General features: G+C 35.7%; 5 protein-coding genes across 6 annotated transcripts; 2 read left to right on the top strand and 3 right to left on the bottom strand.

The window, feature by feature from the left end:
• Positions 1–93: 93 nt before the first annotated feature.
• Positions 94–2,847, bottom strand: LOC126753769 (small lysine-rich protein 1). The gene is made up of 2 exons (XM_050465465.1): positions 2,621–2,847; positions 94–232 (listed from the first exon to the last, which is right to left on the bottom strand). The coding sequence occupies exons 1-2, from the start codon at positions 2,804–2,806 to the stop codon at positions 164–166; spliced, it is 255 nt and encodes an 84-aa protein (XP_050321422.1). The 5' UTR covers positions 2,807–2,847; the 3' UTR covers positions 94–163.
• Positions 2,848–2,851: 4 nt separating this feature from the next.
• LOC126753659 (serine protease snake) lies at positions 2,852–6,351 on the bottom strand. The gene is made up of 5 exons (XM_050465334.1): positions 5,706–6,351; positions 5,299–5,408; positions 5,031–5,195; positions 4,712–4,964; positions 2,852–3,175 (listed from the first exon to the last, which is right to left on the bottom strand). The coding sequence occupies exons 1-5, from the start codon at positions 6,279–6,281 to the stop codon at positions 2,966–2,968; spliced, it is 1,314 nt and encodes a 437-aa protein (XP_050321291.1). The 5' UTR covers positions 6,282–6,351; the 3' UTR covers positions 2,852–2,965.
• A 2,701-nt stretch (positions 6,352–9,052) lies between these two features.
• Positions 9,053–10,911, top strand: LOC126753648 (serine protease snake). Its single transcript, XM_050465308.1, is given in 6 exon segments — positions 9,053–9,171; positions 9,238–9,725; positions 9,727–9,748; positions 9,818–9,954; positions 10,017–10,126; positions 10,191–10,911. Coding segments are annotated over 6 exon segments (1,455 nt in total). The 5' UTR covers positions 9,053–9,059; the 3' UTR covers positions 10,777–10,911.
• A 403-nt stretch (positions 10,912–11,314) lies between these two features.
• Positions 11,315–19,130, top strand: LOC126753637 (cellular tumor antigen p53). 2 transcript variants are annotated; one of them, XM_050465296.1, is made up of 12 exons: positions 11,315–11,571; positions 11,647–11,850; positions 11,907–12,146; positions 13,069–13,167; positions 13,232–13,271; positions 13,336–13,362; positions 16,616–16,666; positions 16,744–17,017; positions 17,093–17,333; positions 17,572–17,687; positions 17,828–18,133; positions 18,203–19,130. In XM_050465296.1, exons 2-12 carry the CDS (start codon positions 11,756–11,758, stop codon positions 18,220–18,222), a joined length of 1,509 nt encoding a protein of 502 aa, XP_050321253.1. In that variant the 5' UTR covers positions 11,315–11,571; positions 11,647–11,755; the 3' UTR covers positions 18,223–19,130. The 2 variants fall into 2 exon arrangements, with proteins under 2 accessions (XP_050321253.1, XP_050321245.1); XM_050465288.1 differs by having other exon boundaries at positions 13,054–13,167.
• On the bottom strand, positions 13,296–15,376 carry LOC126753671 (putative gustatory receptor 94a). The gene is given in 2 exon segments (XM_050465345.1): positions 13,296–13,467; positions 13,519–15,376. Coding segments are annotated over 2 exon segments (1,254 nt in total). The 5' UTR covers positions 14,698–15,376; the 3' UTR covers positions 13,296–13,392.
• Positions 19,131–20,086: the final 956 nt, after the last annotated feature.

Below are 20,086 nucleotides of genomic sequence, written 5' to 3'. Positions count from 1 at the left end.
GTATGTACATAAGTTTGTATATATGTATGTTCGCCGTTAAATTATAGCACTCAAACTTGTGGCTTATGAGCTTAAATTAATACATTTTCAAAATAAAATAAATACATATGTATATTTTTAGAACGTTTAACTTGGATTCACTAAAAATACAATAAATAAGTATTTAACGTTTGCCCTTTTTCTTCTTCTTTTGTCCATCGGGCCAAGCAAAGCCACGTGTTTTGAGTAAGTCCTAAAATAAAAGCAAAAAAAAAAAAAATTAATGAAATCTGGTTTAATTAATATCGCGCTATTTCTTCTAATATAATTAATTTTGAGTAGTAAGCCACATACATACATACTTATGTAGTACTTAGTCTACAAAAGCAAAACATAATTTTTGAAAAAATTGCGATTTATTTCTCAACCACCCTCAATAACTTCCTTTATGCACGAATCAGCCGACTCAGCGGTTAAACCTATTTCAAAACAAGTAAGGAAGGGTTAAGTTCGAACAATTTATAGTCTTGTAACTTGCAGGAATCAAAGCCAGGGAAATACCTTAAGTTGGATCGGAATCCAAGCAATTTTATATATACTTACATATACTACATATCGTCACCTGAAATGCAAAATAACGTAACATCATTTTCGGAAATTTACAGTATGCCACTGTGAAACACGAAATAAAATGGAACATGAGTGAAAAAAAATTTAATATTGGTTGAAACTGGTTTACATCTGAGCGCAGAAGTAATTTAAAGTAGTAAAGCGTAATTAATAAGACACCCAATTTCGAATTTTTTGATGATACGTTATTTTGGATTTCAGGTGACGATATACATATGTACATATATACATATAACTCATACACTGTCCAACATATTCGCCATAAGGTTTGTTAAAAAAACGAAAATCATTACACGTAGTTTATGGGAGTTGTGGTGGTACCGACCCGATTTTATCTATTGACTATTATCATGCCACATAGTAAAATAATGTTCCCTGGTTTCTTTAAGGCACCGCACATATAATCACCAACTATATGTAGTAAAGTCAGTCGGATGTTCGAAAATCCTGGTAATAGTTATATGGAGGTTAGGTCAAGTTTTTTCCCAACTGTAGCTATTTTAGGCACAAAGATACACCATTATTAGAAAACACCCTCGCTCAATTATTAAGATAACTCATATATTTGCCGATATTTGCGATATAAAGTCTTGCGGACATCTTTATATTAGGTACATATAAGGGCGCTCAGGGAAGTATTGACTCAATTCAACTCATGTTTGATAGACAGAGATACTTTTATCTGAAAAATATTATCTCTGATTTCCAATTGGCCGATATTTTCGGTCAAAAGTTAGCTGTAGATACTGGGGTCCACATATTCGGTACCTGAGGGCTTGAACGATTTTTGTGGGATTTGGAAAATTTTTGGTCACAAGGTGGCATACACTGAAGGCAAACTTCGTGCTAAATTGTATTCCGTTATATTAAATACCTCACGGTTTGTGTACTGGAAATTGGAAGAATTAAGAGGAATTTAAAATTGTGCTATACATATGTGAAGGAGGTGTGGTTGTAGTCCGATTTCGTCCATTTTCACACTGCGACTTAGGAATATGAGAATAATACCACGTATTAAATTAATTTCGTTCAAATCGTTTAGACAGGTCCTGAGATATGAGATTTCACCAAAAAGTGAGAGGTGCCACGCCCATCTTAAAATTTTCGCCCCGGCTCCCATAAACCCCTCTCATACCATCTCGGAGGTAAAAGTTAATGTCTCTGGCGTATTTAGTTATTGATTTGTTGCCCTTTGAGTAACTTTGAACAAAACTGTTATATTGCGAGAGAGCGGGGTTATCTTTCGATTTCATCCATTTTCACCCTGAAAGAGTTTTTGTAATATTCATGCTACCAAATTTGGTTGTTGTAGCTTTAGCGGTGTAGGAGATATGTAGATTAAATTTATTAAAGGGCAGGGCCACGCCCACTTTTTTTAAAAGATTTTTTGCCCACAGGTGCCCGATTGCTATTGTGATCCCCTGTGTCAAATTACAGCTCTCAATCTCAATTTAGTCCTTAGTTATGGCACTTTATATGTTTTAGGTTAATGGCGTTTTGTGGGCGTGCCTGTGGTCCGATCCTAAATCGTATTTTTACTAAGGAACGCGCATACTAAGATTTATCAAGATATTTTAATTTTTACTCAAGTTACAGCTTACACGGATGGGTGGACAGATAGACAGTCAACCGGATTTCAACATTTCTCATCAACCCTTTATCTATCTCGCTTAGTTTTAGGTGATACATACAACCGTTAGGTGAACAAAACTATCCATTCACATTAGATGCAGAAGCTCCTTTGGATTTGGAAAGTGATTTGGATTAAAAAACACGAACACGTAAGCCAATTTTTAGCGGTATTTGACAAGGGGGGTAATCGTATACAGTATCTAAGCGCTATTTAATCCATCACGTGATTTCCCTCCCAAAAACAAGAATCGAAAATTTTTCTAAAATAAGCATATATCCCCATTTCCTCGCGTTAACCGTCTACGATAATGTACTACACTAAAGTAATATTCTGTTTCAACTCATTAACAGACTCGTATATTTACATATACATATTTACCTGCACATTGTGACACACATAGTAGGCATTTTCCATGGCTACATCGTTGAAGATGTCGCAACCCAGCGACTTGCTGCCGCTGCTCTTCTTCTTACCATCTTTTTTCTTCTCCCCCTCCTCGCCATTACCATTATTACTGGATGAGGAATCTTTGCTATTACGTTTCTTCTTGCCTTTTCCACCCATTTGCAAAAATAAATTTATAAAAATTCCAAATCAGAAACACCAGAGTTAAAACATGATCTAAAAGAGTGCTTGTATTGACTTAATAAACAACTGTACATTTCCTTAGTAACATTGAGTGAAGGTAATGTTTACTGCTATTTGCTGCCGGTCGTTGCCCAACTATTGTAACTGTTCTGGAAAATAACTGTCGTATTGTTCTGGCCAAACAACCGATGTGATCCATTCAATGTACGACGAAACACGCGTGTAAACTCCCGGATATGCGCTGCGACAAAATTCGCCATACGAAGTCATTCCGATTAAATAGTAGCGAAAATGCTTCCTATTTTTACGCATTAGGTTCAATTGCAGTGGTCCGCCGGAATCACCCTGAAAAGATATATAAAATGGTATATGGTAATTTATTTTCAAAATGAATACTTATTTATTATATAAATTTTTTTTAAGCTTAAGCTCTCTCCGTCCGTACAAACTATAGTATTATATAGCAGAAATGCACAAATACTTTTGTTATATTTTACGTAAAGAAAATAGGCAATAGTTTGGGCCTCAAGTCAAATACTACCTTGGTCAATTCTGACTTCAATAACTAAAAACAATATGAGGCTGTAACATTTGCTTCGAATTAGAAACATGTCGACGAGAGTAAGCATATATGTATGTACAAGTATATTGTGAAGTACATTGTTACAAAAAAGTACCCGGAACACTTTTCATAAGCTCTTCTTGAGATAACTCTTTCATCCATCTTTGTTTTATCTCTTCGATCGACTGAAAACGAGTTCTACGTAGCGCCAATTTTAGTTTGGGGAACAAGAAAAAATCACACGGAGCCAAACCTGGTGAGTACGGTGGTTGATTGATGGTATTCATTGATTTTTTGGCTTTTAATTCGGTCACAATCTCACACTTTTTGATAAAAAAAAATCAGCCTTATCGGGACGAGTCGAGCAAGAACGGGTTTCATACCCAAAATATCTACCAAAATCATTCGAACGGACTTGCGAGAGATGCCGAGCTCTCTTGCCATCTCTCTAACACTTGCCTAACGATTTTCAAACACCATATCCTTCACTTTTTTTTATATTTTCATCAGTTGAAGAGATCGAATGTCGTCCAGAACGAGGCATGTCTTCAACGATCTCTCGACCATCTTTAAAGGTTTTGATTGGACCTTATCAGTGTGGCTTTAGGTCTGGAAAATCAACAACTGACCAGATATTCACCATGCACCAAGTATTGGAAAAGACCCGTGAAAAGAGGATCGACACACACACCTTTTCGTCGATTTCAAAGCTGCTTTCGACAGCATGAAAAGGAACTGCCTTTATGCCGCTATGTCTGAATTTGGTATCTCCACAAAAGCTGTGTAAACTGACGTTGGCACAGTTCTACAGGGCAAGACGAAATATCTCCTGTTATGAAACAAACAGTATTCGCATTCGCGACTTGGCGCCCACTTGTTGATAGTCATAACTTCGAAGTCGTAGATAATTTCGTCTATCTTGGAACCAGTCCTCTCTCGACGAGCAAAGATCAAACTCTACAAGTCACTCATCATCCCTGTCTTGCTATATGGTGCAGGGCCGTGGACGATGATAACATCTGATGAGTTGGCGCTTTGAAGCAAAAACACGCTATAGGGTCCATCAATGGTTTTCTCGAAACACGAGAAATCGTTTTCAGAACGAATACAATTTACATTCAGTAAGAGACTATTCGCAGATCACCATTTCCAAATTTTTCTTTAGTGATATTAGTAACAAACTGAAAGTCTTTCTCCTGAAATTATTTATAGAATTTTCGTGTTACGATTATTGTAACAAATTCTTAAATATTTATGATTATATTGACTCAAACTACAAAAATCAAGAGGAAAAAGAGTTATCTATATAAGCTACTCACCTGACATGTGTCACGATTTCGCTCGTAATCCTTGGCACAAATCTGCGAATCCACTACTCCCTCCGGCACACCAGAGTCCGTAGGCAGCACTTGGTTGCATTGCAGCAATGGCACAATGGACAACTCCAGCTCGGTTAAGATATTTGTGGGCGCCTGTGCGAAAGCGGTCGAGCCGTAACCCATTGCATGAAGTTTATTATAAGGAATGTCGTCACTAACCCACAAGCGTATCGGACGTACAAAGTTCGTGTAGCTGTAAACAGGTATGTATGCATTTGAAATAAAAAAAACAGCAATTTCTTGCGATTGACGATCTTACACAACGGGCTGCGCCAAACGTATCAGTGCTATGTCGTGATAGTAGTACGAGGAGTTATATAAAGGATGTACCTGCACTTCGGCAATGGGACGCACTTGGAATACTTCATCGAAGTCAACGTTTTTCAGATTGATGTCGCCCACTTTGACGGTCTCGGGCTGTTGGCTTTGAGGTGAAATAATTGAATGTTGTAAATGGAAGTATTTTTGTTTTGTTATAAATGCACTATATTTGTATTAAAATAAATATGTATATATGTAAGTCTTACCCGCTGTGGTAGCAACAGTGTGCTACCGTTAAAACGAACACCTCATTAATTAAACTGCCACCGCATTTGTACTCGTAGCTGTCGGCGAAGGAGCGGAAACCTAAGGCAGCCTGCATTATACATAAAAAAATATTTATATTATTATTTAATTGCGCTCGTTATCAACGCCAATTAATTAATTAGAGATCTTCTATATGTATATAATAATATATGTATATATATATATACAATATCGATCCATTACAATTTTCTTGAATGCACGGCATTGACCTCAATTTCGTGAATAATTTCAAAGCAATATTAAATGTGATTAGCGCGAGGCAAAAGTGAAACCGGTTTGATGCAGTTAGCTCGTGCTATTGGAATGCAATAATCTATATAGCCAATAAAATGAAAATTCTTCTCACCATATGCGGATATTGTCCTGGCGCCACAATAGATCTGCCATTGAAATCGTCGTTCACTTCATCATTTTCCACCGCCTCATCATAAGCCGCACCATGGACTTTTCTCTCCACATTATTATAGATGGCGGCAAAACGTTTGTAAAGTCCGGGTGGCGGTGGTTTCGGACCGAACTTATTATTACCACGCCCACGACAGTGACCATAAGCATGTCCACGTCCATGCCCATTACCAGGCCCATTAGGGTTTGCACAGTCCGCCGGCGTATTACTGTTGTCCGACTCAGTGGCTAAGACGAAACCCTGCAAACCTTTGTTACCACCCTTATTCTTATTAGCACCATTACCACGCCCATTATTGCCATGTCCGTTGCCGTTGCCGTTGCCTTTGCCTTGTTCATTGCCGAATTGAGCGAAAAGGTCTGGTTGTATGTCATAGTCTCCAGACGGTGATTGAATGCCCGCTTGCGGATTGCGACCTTGACCGTGCACTTTTCGGGTTTGTCGCAAACCGGACACGCCAGTGGTGTGTATACTCAACACACCGAAGTATGAGATGAGCAGTATTCTAATATTCATTGTGTTTCGTGTGTTCGGTAATTATTTGACTTATACAAACAATGTTTATTCACAACCATCGCCGAGCTTATCAAGCGCCAGACTGAATGCTGCAGCGTTTTCAAATCTCAATTTTAGTCAACGCTCGAGCTCAAAAAGCAATTAATTGCATTTTTTATACGAAATAAAAAAAGATGCTATTGTTTAGAATCGTTTTTTTTGTTGCTTTTGTATAAAATGCTTAGGGTATACGCTGAATGGGTACAAAAAACTTATTGGTGGTACGGTTTGTAATGTAAATATTTGACAACAACTGTGCAGCTATACGAGAATCATCTGTCTTCATCTGATAAGCTTTTTAAGACAAGTGCATCTGAGCCCAACACTTACCTTATTTATCCAAAAATTGGGAATCCCCTTTAGCCTCTATAGTTCTGCTAGTGAACGAGGGAAGACGAAATATCTATTGTCATCAAACAAACAGTCGTCGCATCGCGACTTGACTTGTCACTGTTGGCAGTCATAACTTCGAAGTCGTAGATAATTTCGTCTATCTTGGAACCACCATTAACATCAAAGAAAATGTCAGCCGCGAAATCCAACGCAGAACAACTCTTGCCAACAGGTCCTTTCTCGACGAACAAAGACCAAACTCTATAAGTTACTCATTATTCCCGTCCTGCTGTATGGTGCAGAGGCATGGACGATGGCTACATCTGATTAGTCGACGTTACGAGTTTTCGAGAGTAAGGTTCTGCGGAACATTTATGGTCCTTTGCGTATAGGCAATCGCGAATATCGCATTCGATGGAACGAGCGGTTCCAGATATACGACGAGGTTGACATAGTTCAGCGAATTAAGAGACAGTGGCAATCGTCGTCGAATATCGCATTCGATGGAACGAAAGCGGTTCCAGATAGACGACGAGGTTGACTATAAGATTCTATGCCAATAAAGAAGAAGAAACGTTTTTATAAGAAAATAAGCTTTTAGATGGCGATGATTTTCTTTTTTTCCTCTTAAGATTCCAGTATAAAGCTCCATATAAATATGTGACCAATTTCGCGGCAGTTTGCACAATATCTACTTGAATAATATTACTTCGAGCGCTTAGTTTCAAGCTAGCTTTTAGATGGCGATGATCCTTTTTCCTCTTAAGATTCCATTTCCTTACCCATTAGTGCACATTTGAATATAGCCGAAGTTGCTCCAACTGCTTCCTTCTCTACCTGTGAAAGAAATCATAGATCCTGTGTCCTAGTATTTATACTTTTATAAAGAACGTAATTAGACTCAAGATGATATGCTAAGCGATTCTGAGTTTGACTTGGAAGAGAAGATCATATACCCTCGTATTTCTACCTTTATAGAGCACTTAATTAGACTCAAGATGGTATGCGAAGCGATTCTAAGTTTGACTCAATAGTCTTTAAGTTGTCCAAAGTCCCCTGGGTTGAATTGGATTGGTTTGACATGGCACTTCTTCTTTAATGCAATGGCATAATCCTAAAATTATTTTACATTCTGAAAGATTTAAACGCTTTGAGGTGTGGTATAATATGATAATGTATGGTAGTTATTCTTTTGAGATGAGCATTTATGGTTAAGAGGGACATTTCGGGTTTTCCCAGGTTCAAAGTAAGCCTTGTGTATCTGTTCCTCTGCCCGCGATCAAGGGCTTCCTTTTCCTTTCCTATTAAGATATTACGATCCTTGCCTGAGATAAAACAGGTAACGGTATGAAACAGATGTGTACGCTGGCCACGCTATTTGAAAGAGCTTATTTCTTTGACAAATGACGAAAAAAGGAGAATGTTTACTACATTGCGGTCACACAAATTTACCCATAACCTTCATTTATTCTTGTACTTAGTTTAGGAAAATTTCACTATTAATTCTAAAAAAGTTGTGCCTACCCATAACCTTGGTGCACAAATGCAGGTATCTAAATATGTGAAAGCGGTCTATTGTTTTATGCGGTTTTTTCGGTAGCCCCTCATTAAGGTCAGATAAAGGGAACAAAAGAATGACCGATCATAAGCATTCGAAACTTTAATTGATGCTGGGATTACCGAGAACCTTGAAGTGTATTTATGGAAAATAAAAATATGCTACTATAAGCCATTCAACCAGGAATTTCAACAGGGAAATTTCGAATATAAAGGGCTTTCCGGGCTCAACATATAATAGATAGTAAACAGACGTTGAAGTAGATATTTAGAAAGGTTTATGAGTTTTCTCATACCTACGGACATACGCAGGAAGCAGTATTAAATTAGTGTTCGAGAGAAACAGTTGTTGATGTGAGAACATTTTTTAAAGTGATCGTAATTTATTTTTTTATTTAATATAAACTGAATTATTGCTCAATAATTGCGCTCTAGTGTTATTAATATTTAATTAAAGTGGTTTCATCCTTAATAAAGTGGAATATATTAAAAAAATATTAAAATGTAAGTATTGTGCATTGTAAGTTTAAGAAGAGTGCTATCCATATAATCCTAACCCTAAAATATTTTAAAATGAGCGTCCGCACCATGAAAGAACGCTTCTAAGTATCAGAAAAATAAATCAAAAAATCTTATAAAAATAATATTCAATATTTGTTTATTATTAGTATTATTATTTTTTAACTGAATTTAAATATTTAAAAATTTGTAAAGTGTCCCAAGTGAATAACCTCTTTTTATGATATTCTTTGATTTTGTCATTGCTTGCATGTTTTGTGACATTCACTTTTATATGTAAATATGCAAAACTAACGGTAAAATAATGTTTACCTTTTCAGGCCACCTTTGATGATATTTCGCGATGACACCTTTGGATTCTTCATCTTATGTAAAACAATGTTTCGTTTGCGTTTTTTTGACAAGTTACTTATTTTGAGTTTGCTTTTTAACTTAATTGCAGGTAATTAGTACTTTCTTTTTATTACTTTTACTTTATATGATTACAAGTATATATATTTTCTATCAGCTTTGGGCAAACCACAGATGTTCCAGTACTACCGCAGCACCAAGTACACAGATTCGCGGCGTGCGGGCAGGAAACTGTTCGAGAAGGTGCCAAATGGCATGAATATCTTTGAGATGAAGCCACGTCCGCCAAAGCGTGAAACCAATCTTCCTAAGCGCCATTATTATAATGTGTCTAAGAGCGCTAATACGGCGACCACAGTAACGACTAGTAAGCCACTGACTACACCACAATCAATTCCTTTTGTGGATTCTGACACTTACCGCTTATTCGGTAATATTAAAAATGAGATTGGCGTTACGGTGGCACGGCCGGAGGGCTCATTATGTCGTCGTAGCTTTGATGGCCGAGCCGGTTACTGCGTTTTGGCTTATCAGTGCATACATGCCGTTAACAACTATCGTGTGCATCGCTCCAAATTAGATGTGTGTTCATATCGTCAAAGTATACCGGTAATTTGTTGTCCGCTGTTTGTCAAGCATGTGGAGGCTCAAAAGCCCCAGCGCAAGAAGTGAGTTTATACTAAAAATGTTCAACGTTTTTAAATTATATTTATAATTTCTTTATTGTTTGATTTTAGAATGCGAGCAGTATAATGACGTTATCGAAGGTGTGAAATTCGATTTGCCGCGCAAGTTTTCTGGGAAAACCTGTGTACCAAGTTTGCCGTTGATTGTAGGCGGTGAGGTCACCAATGAAGCCGAGTATCCGCACATGGTACTTCAAATTAAATTCCTATAATAAACAGTTGTAATTCTTTCCTTGATTTTTCTTTGTAGGCCGCATTGGGTTGGTCTCAAATAGGCGAGGATATAAGATGGGGTTGTGGCGGCACACTAATAAGCGAGTTGTATGTTCTCACTGCCGCACATTGTGCAACCTCAAACGCGTAAGTTTTAGCAACTAGTGTAAAAGTTAAACAAAAAAAAAATGAAATACAACTTTTATTTTAGAAAGCCTCCTGATGTGGTACGTTTAGGTGCATCCAATCTCAATGAGATCTCAAATGAATTACAAGATATTAAAGTGGCTGTTATTATATTGCATCCGAAATATAAATCATTCTCTCACTACCATGATATAGCGCTGATAAAATTGGAGAGTAGTGTGAAAATATCTTCGAAAGTGCATCCAGGTTGTCTTTGGCAATTGCCTCATATAAATATACCGACTATGGTTGCTACTGGTTGGGGACGCACCGCATTCCGTGGCTCTCGTTCCGATAAGCTACAAAAGGTGGAGTTGAACATGATTGACCAAAATGTGTGTAAAAGAATATATAACAAAGAACGTCGTTTGCCAAACGGTATTACGGATGAGCAGTTTTGTGTCGGTGATATGGCTGGAGGGAAGGATACATGTCAAGGTGACTCCGGTGGTCCTCTGCACGCTGAATTACCGGAATTGAAATGTGTGAAGTTTATTGTTGGCGTTACGTCGTTTGGCAAATTTTGCGCCAAACCCAATGCACCGGGTGTATACACGAAAGTTTACCCATATCTGAAATGGATCGAAAGCATTGCATTTAAAGAAAACTAAATCCTGTTAAGAACTGGTTAAAGCTGACTTAGCACTTCAATTATTGCTTTATTTATTAAAAACATATTATTTAATTTTTAACATATATGTATGTATGTACTTCTTGTCTGTGTGCAATAAAATTTGTTAATTTTAGTTTGAACTTGTTTTTATGTTTGCTGTAGCGGTTATCTAATCGCCGCTTAAGTGCTAGGGTTCTGGTTGATTGTCATCAAAGTCACCTAGCGGGAGGCTAAGTGAATGTGCTGTTTCATCGGGGTCAGACACATAGAGAGAGGAGTATTAAATAAGTGGAGACTCATTGGATATGTCGGGGTCGAAACGACTGCAGAAACTGCTTGGATTTAAATTTAGTACCAAAACTATAGGGTGTCGGTAAGCAAACCGCCTTTTATAATGTTTACAGCTTTCATTTAATTTTAATATTTAAAAGAAACGTCTGTAAATATGGCATCCTTTATTTAGTCTTTACTACGACACATAGTTTATTCAATAACTGGCAACATTGCGCAAATTAATGTGAAGTTATTTAAGTTCCACACATTTAGTGATTGTCTGCCGGTCTCGTACTTGTTGATTTTTCGTTATTTCGCTTTAAAAATAGTTACATGCTTTCAATTAATCATAAATGCTATTCTTAAAGTGTTAACAACTACAAAAAGTGAATGAAGTTTTTAAATTAACAGTTTTAAAGTGAATAACTGCTTCGATTTCTTTGTCACAAGTCGTCCTTTAAAGTCATTAGAATAAGTTTTCCTAATATAAGAATTTAATATTCGATGAAACAAGTGAATGGTAAGCGCTACCGACGCATTTAAAACATCAACACATTCATTATAAAGATCTTCATCGAATTCGGCAAATTATCAGGGAGGAATCTGCGAATTTCACCACAATCCACAACAGCATATAAGGTTGGCAAAGGTTTTTCCAAAAGCTGGTGCTGTACATACCTTAGGTCCAGCTATAAATTTCCAAGATGATTCAAAATCACTGCGACAATAGTGGTAGTAGCAACACCACTGTAAGCCCGATTAAGATTACAACTCTATCAGATACTACGATAAATATGAGGTGCCCATGTTTTTTTTACTACAAAAGGAAAACTAACAATTTTCTTTTTTTTTTAGGACTAAGGAACAACGGGAGATTGTGGAAGATAATAAGTATATAACATTGCAATTTCATTCACAAGAATTGCAACAGTTTTTAACCCAATCTCGAGTGCATAATAGTTATGGTATTACAACCAACCAACTTGACATTTTCACTTCGGAAGCTAATTCGGGATATGAGCAGTTGAGTGAATTGGAAAATATGAAACCTTTGCCATTAACACCAGAAAATTATCCTAATAGTGTTATAACCAAGTAAGCAGCAAATTACTATTTATGTAACCTACTATGGATTAACTTCAGATATTACCTACTTTCGCTTTTTTTTAGCACATTAACCCATTTAAATTTTTATATCAAGAAAAGAGTTTAGACATCATTCGAAAATGTTTATCCTAACATAATTCAATTTTTTTGACTGGGAACTGGTTTGAAATTTGTTTACAAAACAATTATAGATAACTTAGATATTTCTAAAAATGGTCACTCTGGCATGTACTTTGACAGCTGACTTGTGGATTGTAACTGAAATGTATGGTTGCCAAACTTACGAATTCCAGAAATGTTCAATTTATAAATAAATTAACAAATAGGAATAGGTTTTGGTTAATTTCATTAATAACCAAAAACTATTCCAATTTCATATTTTTAAAAACTAATTTATTATTTAAAATTGATTCCATGACTGAAAATGAGATTTTCGTACTAATGAGCCTGTTCAATCGATTTTTAGAAACAGTTGGTTACACTGCTATTGCGCAGATTCGGTTTTCATTAATAATTGTTATTTACACTGTTGTATATGTTGTTTTCCTCTTTAATTTGAAGTTGTGTGTTCACATTGAAGAAGTAACTATATTTAAACTGGTAATATTTATTCGCTATGTCGTGGCATGTGATCAGGTAAATAGACAGAAATTTTACCAAATAAATGTGGTAGTGGACCAATTACATGGATATAAAATCCAAAGTTGAACTCAAGTGTTCTTGAGCAGCTGCTCGACATCCCAGCGTACAATAGAAAAAACAATATTTATATGTGACGACTGTTTGTAGCAGGTACGCAACTATATAAATAAGTGCAGAGTTACGAGAATATAAATAAATCAGGTTGTTAGATTACGTTAAGTATTGGTATTTATAGCATTCTTACTACTTCCAGCGAATATTCTTGTAGCTCAAATCAAACTAACAAGGACACAACCATGACGGATATCGTTCAAGTTTCCGATGCATCCAATCCTCCAGACGAGCTCAACAAAGAGGAGGATATTATGTGAGTATTAGTTAGCGAAAACATATATTTGATATGACCTTGAACATGTAAAATATTCTTGCAGACCAAGTGATGAGCCTTATCAATATCTACAAGAACTGAATGTAAGTAAAATAATACAAAATAATTTTGGTAATTTATAAAAAAAAAAAATTAATTTCTTTACAGTCGGATAATCTTATGCAGTTCAGCCAGGTAAGCAAAGTCTCTTATACTTCAAGTAGTTTACTTTAAAGAGAAACGTAGCGTGAGATCACTTTGCACGAATATGAGCAAAAAACTTGTGACCGCCGACAATACCTAGAAAATAAAGATAGTGAGGCATTGAAAATATTAGTAAAACATACTTACATCTTGAATAAGGGAAATATTTATTTCCAGCATTCCGAGTGGTTCAATTTTATATTTTGTTACTAATACCAGCAGCGAAAATGCGTCCACCGACTGCTTAAAACGCAAATCTGCATGTATCAAATTGATGCGTTGTAGAATCAAGCCAGTTTCTTGCACCTGAAATAGAGATGACTTACATAACATTGTTCACAACTTCTTTATTAATTTCAATTCCACCTTCACTACGTTATTATCGCTTATTTGCGCCAACAACATCACTTCGATAACAGATATCGCCAGAAAGGCTGCATTAGTTAAAGCTTGAAATACATCATAGGGCTCGTTGTTTACCAAAGTTTCAGCAACAGCTAAATATTGCCTAAAACACCCGACGGTGATGCCGCACAAATTACAAAGCAAAGAACAAATTACCGGCGCCGAAAGCAATTGCAAGTACTTTGTTGTTTGCCTACAAATAATGTCGTATTTCTGCGCAAGCAAGTCCACACGATCAGCCAAGTCGCAAAAGCGCTGCATACGATAATATGGCTTGTGCAAACTCATCTGCAGTGGAGTTTGCATGCAATTGACCTCATTGACAATTTCACATAAACGTTCATTTAATGTCTCCACAAGCACTTTGCCAATAACTAATGCGCTAAAGAAGAGATTGGGATACATTTGTGCGAGCACCAATGGCAAGACTGTATATAAAGTCCACAATAAAGGTTTATCTGGCTCGTTACGTATTTGTTGCAACAGAAATGTCACCTCATAAATGACAGGTATTAATAAGGCTTTAAGGATAACCAATCTCACCGATACAATCACCGTTCGCGCGCTGACTTCGAAGAATCTTAATGTCTCAAAAAGTGAGACAGTGTTAAAAAAGCGCACAAATGTACTTGACAGTATGAACGCTGTCAAATAGTTGATAATGACCGATGTGATATTCATGTAACGGTATAGGTTAGTAACATTTTCCAAATCGAATTCGTCGTTCTGCCAATCGTTCAGCATACTTTGACCATAAGACACTGTGAAAGCGCTTGCAATTGACAATGCATATATTGCTATTATATAAGAATTGTAAAAGCGACCTTTGCGTATTGATATGCCATGCGCTGAGAAACCGAAAAACATCAAACTAGCAAATGTAAAGCCAACACATATTTTGACCCATTTTAAGTGCTGCATTTTTGTTTTTTTTGTTGTTAATTTACAATTTTTCTTATGCTTTTTAAAATTTCAGAACTTTTAGTCGCGATTCTTTTCCAATTATGGTTTGGTTTATTTGCTTTCCAAGCGCGCACTTCAGCAGTATCAACTCGAATTTGTTTGAACGCATAGAAAATGAAAGTAAATAGTTGTTAATTGCCTTTTAATTGTTTGTTGTTATCTACAAATCATATCTAGCAGTTTTGCCCTAACACTTTATTTCAAAATGTGTTCGTCATGCGCTTTTACTCGTTTCACATATGTATGTATAATGTACATAAAATCAAACATTTTCACACCGTTACAGGAAAGTAATTCGTGTTATATTTTAAATGAACATAAATTCATGTCGAAGTCACGTGTTGAAAAATTAAAAAAAAGCCATAATACCGTTCATAATTAAAAAAAGTTTCCATACAATAACATAATCTTGATCGCTCAGTTTGTATGGCAGCTTTGTATGTACATATATGCAATAGTGGTGCGATCTGACCAAAATTTGATCAGATATTGTGCCGTGGTCTTCGACAGTGATCTAAAAAAAAAAAGAAAAACAAACAATAATCCATGCTAAAGTTCATTAAAGATGGTCAAATAAAAAAGTTTTTCACACAGTTAGTATGATGGTCCGATCTTAACAATTTGTTCGGAGAGCATAGGATTGCCTTGGACAATAATCCTTGTAAAATTTCATAAAGATATCTCTTCAAAAAAACTTTTCTCATACAAGAACTTTCTTTTGTTCGTTCAGTTTTTATGACAGCTACTTAGATGCTATAGTGGTCCGAAATCGGCGAATGTGTGCAAAATTTCAAATTGATATGCCAAAAACTGAGGTGCAAGTTCGCGTATAGATAGACAGACAGACAGAATTTGTGAAATTTAAAAATAAGACATTTGAAGTAAATTTCGTAAGCATGTACATATGAATGTATGTATATTTAGGACCCTGTAGGAAATATCACTAGCAAAAGTCAAAACAAAAACCACTAAAATCGACAAGTTCTCTTCTGAATACATTAAAGAAGCCCTTCAAATGACAGCTTAAAAATACCGTTTTTTAAGGATTAAGATAATGAGCTATGGTTCAAAGAAATCGAAAATTGACGAAAAAAATCGAAAAGTGACGGCATTTGCAAGAAAATAGTTCAATTTGACCGAAATATGAAAAAAAATCGTATCTATTGGCATTGAGGGTTTTTATAATTGTTGAAGAATAGGCTGTTAAGGAGTTAAATTAAATATTGGGGCTATCAAAACCTTCCTGATAATATGTATGTATATAACCTCTGTGAGATGTAGAGAACTATTTTAGTAAATTACGGAGGATCACATATTATTCTTTCCACCAGTCGTAAAATTTCTCACAGGGGTGCTGAAAGAACTATCGTGTATTTCACCAGAAGCTACAAGCATTTTCACAAGCTTATCTGTCTTTATCGCCTTAACGCAATTACGGTGACGTATCGCGTGACGTTTACGCGCACACCCACACACACACGCTCAACAGTGAGCAACGATGTGTAGTAACACCACTACATGCAAAGTTGCGTATAAATTATAACAAAAATATAATACAAAGGGAGAGCAGCCAAGAGAGAGGCAATAAATTTGTTTACAAACAAACTGAAATTGTGAATGAAATTTAAAATTTGCTTAGTCAGTAGTGTTGTGTGTATATGTGCATGCACTGAGGACCTGAGTTGTTATTCTTCAGGGAGTCAAACGGCCAGTTAGTTGTTAGTCAACTGCAGACCAAGCAAGTGTAAGAAAATGAAGTTACTACACTTGTGCCGACGATACGAGCTATATGTAAATAAACGAGTGCAAATAAACAAATAACTTTCGCATTAACCCACAAAATATTTATAATAATAATTATCTTTCTTTTCCGCAGCAATCGGCCATACAGGAGTTAATCCTGAAACAGCAATTGGATGCTAAACCGGTGAGTTTACGAAAATATTTTTAACAAAAAATAGTAATTTTACAAGATTATTATTAATTTTTTTTATAAACACACAGAATTTGGACATTTTACCTACATTCGAGGAGCACGATATTGGCGGCTACAAATTCAACGTGCAAATTGGTAGTAACACTCAAGCCAAGAAGAGTTGGATGTACTCGCCCAATCGCAAGAAGCTCTATATACGTATGAATGAGATCCTTTCATTGGAAGCTGTGTACGTGCCTAAGCTGCCGCTGCAACAGCTGCGCGTACGTGTGCTCATGAGCTTTAAGAATGAAGTGAGTGAGCCAGTGGTGCGTTGTCAAAATCATCTCAGCAAGGATACTGGTATGTTTACACTGTTAATTAGAGGGATGTCTAATCAAGTTTATGTATAACTTTGTACTTTCCACCACCTTTCAGAGTCACATCAGAAGCGCCGTCACAGCTTGCTGCGCTGTGAAAATCCTACGGCTGAGTATTGCGGCACAGCTGATGGCAAAAGCATTAATGATCGTTACTCGATCTTAATACCGCTGGGTCTCAGCGCCATGCCAAAGAATGACAGTTCCATTTCGCAAACGATCGCCATCAAGTTCACTTGTCAGAATTCCTGCATCGGACGCCGAGAGACAAGCATACTTTTTCTACTAGAGGGCATGAGGTGAGTAGGGTGCACTATGAGCTCTGTGGTGACACAGCGGATTTATCAATAATTATAAAAAAAAAAAAACAAAAAAATTCCTTTGCACTTATCAAGTAGATTTGCAAACATGTTGCTGCATGCAACCGTTTATACGTATATACATATGTATGTATGTGTGTATGTACATATGTGTATGTGTTTGTTGTGAAAGTCCTATAATATAAGGTGTACTGATTCATTCTCTATTTACGTTTAGTGGTGAAATACTTTCACAACGTGTGCTGGATGTCAAGATTTGTAGCTGCCCCAAACGAGACTTCGAAACCGATGAGCGCAACAGCACAGTTCCATCCAAGCGTAAATCGAGCGGAGGTTTGTTAATTGCATTACATTAATTATATGTATATAATTTAAATAGGGGAAAACTTTGAGTTCGGTTACAACGAAACTATAATAATGGTCCCTATTCAGGCTATAAAAATAAATAAACATTGTCTTTGTTGTTGTTGCAGAAATGCCAAGTCGTGCGACGAAACTTATGAAAAGCGCCAATGACAGCAGCAAACATGCAAAAGCTTTAAAGGATGAGGACACCAGCAGTGATTTGGAGAACAGTGATAGCGGCATTAGTATTGCGCGCGATGTAGACTTGCAACCAACGCCAAGCGGTGGCTATCGCCTTGTCATTGAACTCGATAAGGAAATGATGCAGAAAGCTATCGAAAACATAAGTCAAGGGGTTGCGCTGAAGATTTTCAACGAACCGCAACAGGCTAAGCATTATAATAAAATGTGTCGACAGCTAAGTCGATATAGAGGTTAGTCGAAACTTAGCTAACCTTTAAAGTGTTTACTACTGACCATATTTCTTCTCTTCTTTTTTACAGAAAAATTGCAGAGAAAATAATTGTGATCTTAATTTGTTGCGTAAAAATGCCTTTACTATGTAAATAGTTAGTTATAAGTAAAGTGAGGTTATGTCTACGTCTAGAGTTGTACTTAGTTTGTGAGTCTACGTCTAGATTTGTACTTAGTTTGTACGGTTTCGTTGTAAGAATTTGTGGCGTCCATGTTTTTTCATGTACCCAGCTAGTAGCGTGTATGCATTTATTTCTCTGTGAAACATTTGGCACTACGCGTCTACACGTTATTCTTTCTTATTTTGCCTTTGTTAATTGTATGTAATTTTGGTCTTTCGGTAATATTTCAAATCCAGCTTTGAAATGTTCTGTTTAAGCGCTTTAATGTATGTAAGTTTTAAGTGATACTATTTTTTTTGTTGCTAAAATACATATTAGTCTTTATTTTTTGAGTATTTCTCATTGTTATATTTTAATGCGAATTAAACTTTAACTGTGAATGATCAATTATTTTTTTTTAACAATAATAAACAAAAATATATGAGTTGCCACTCGTCTTAAAATCACGTTTGATAATAATATTTGTCGATTTATATTTTTAGTCAAATATAATTTCAATACTATGCTTTTGGCTGAGACAAATTGGGAAATCTAACCAATAATATAATTTTATTCAAATAAAGCCACTTAAAAGTCTTAACGTAAAAGGAATACCAGTTTGGACCAGTTTAGTTTCCCACTCTAAATATACATATGTATGGCTTATATACTTATATGTACATATGTATATTGTCACCTAAAGTGCAAAACAACGTATCATCAAAAAATCGAAATTGAATTTTTTATTGCTTATGATTCACTACATCATATTACATACACATACATATGTATGTAGCACACAATTTTCAGCTTCCGCTGTCAGATATACCAATATATAACCATTTTGTAACCAAAACTCAAATTTTGTTTCATTATGAAAAAAATAATTCGAAATCGCTTTCAGATATAATAACCAATATATAACCAAAAGATTGTGTTTCAATATGAGTTTATGATACCCTATATAGTGGATAACCATTTTATAATCAAAACTCAAGTTTTGTTTCAATATGAATGTATGCTACCCAATATATAACCATTTTGTTTCAATATGAATGTATGCTACCCAATATATAACCATTTTGTAACCAAAACTCAAATTTTGTTGCAATTTAGTGGTTTCTATTATATCGTTTTGCCTTCGCCTGTAAACTTATATAAAGTGATATTACGTTATTTTGCATTTTAGGTAGTATATGAAGAGGCGTTTTATTTAAAAAATAAATAAAAATATTTTACAATTGCAGAATTTAATATACTTTAATAATTGTCAATACATTTTAAAAAATTTCGGTTTCCCTTGACACCGCAGCCGATCTTCAGCAGTGTTTCTGAAAAAAGATGACTAGCGTTGGGGGAGATTTTTCTGCTTAAAATAAACTCAAATCCAAAAACTAAAAAGTTGTACTATTGCTATAGATGAATACAGGTAATGTCCAAAGCACTAGTCAAATTTCGATTTTTGACGTAAAAAAAAATATTTTTGTGAAAAAATGCTCACTTCAGTGGCTTAAAAAATCGCAATTATTATAAAAAATCGTATTCTATCAATTATAAAAATATATCTAGAGTATGAAAATTTCAAGTCGACTGCTCTAGTCGCTTTGGAGAAATTTTCTTCATTGACTCTGAAAAGAGCGTTAAGAGAAAAATGCGTTAAAAGTTTTGTCAGCCGATTACACTTAGGTAGTTAAAAGACTTGCAAATGCGCTCTTATCTCCGAAACTATTTGTGGAGTTAACTTCAAATTTTCGTACAGTATTCTTAAATATACTTACAAATAAAAAATTTAATTTTTCGGTACTCACATGT

Source organism: Bactrocera neohumeralis, chromosome 2 (genome assembly GCF_024586455.1).
Source record: "Bactrocera neohumeralis isolate Rockhampton chromosome 2, APGP_CSIRO_Bneo_wtdbg2-racon-allhic-juicebox.fasta_v2, whole genome shotgun sequence".
Classification (NCBI taxonomy): Eukaryota; Metazoa; Arthropoda; class Insecta; order Diptera; family Tephritidae; genus Bactrocera; species Bactrocera neohumeralis.
The sequence above is the reverse complement of the archived record's forward strand: the minus strand, read 5'-3'. Positions and strand labels throughout refer to the sequence as shown.

Bases quoted from the DNA above. Each gene is read 5' to 3' on its own strand.
- LOC126753769 (XM_050465465.1), bottom strand. From the start codon at position 2,806: ATGGGTGGAAAAGGCAAGAAGAAACGTAATAGCAAAGATTCCTCATCC. The intron at 233-2,620 runs GTAAATATGTAT...CTTTTATTTTAG, and splicing joins ATGTGTGTCACAATGTGCAG to GACTTACTCAAAACACGTGG.
- LOC126753659 (XM_050465334.1), bottom strand. From the start codon at position 6,281: ATGAATATTAGAATACTGCTCATCTCATACTTCGGTGTGTTGAGTATA. The intron at 5,196-5,298 runs GTAAGACTTACA...TTCACCTCAAAG, and splicing joins CACTGTTGCTACCACAGCGG to CCAACAGCCCGAGACCGTCA. The intron at 3,176-4,711 runs GTGAGTAGCTTA...ATATCTTTTCAG, and splicing joins GAAATCGTGACACATGTCAG to GGTGATTCCGGCGGACCACT.
- LOC126753637 (XM_050465288.1), top strand. From the start codon at position 11,756: ATGATTCAAAATCACTGCGACAATAGTGGTAGTAGCAACACCACTGTA. The intron at 12,147-13,053 runs GTAAGCAGCAAA...TACTACTTCCAG, and splicing joins CCTAATAGTGTTATAACCAA to CGAATATTCTTGTAGCTCAA. The intron at 13,363-16,615 runs GTAAGCAAAGTC...TCTTTTCCGCAG, and splicing joins ATCTTATGCAGTTCAGCCAG to CAATCGGCCATACAGGAGTT.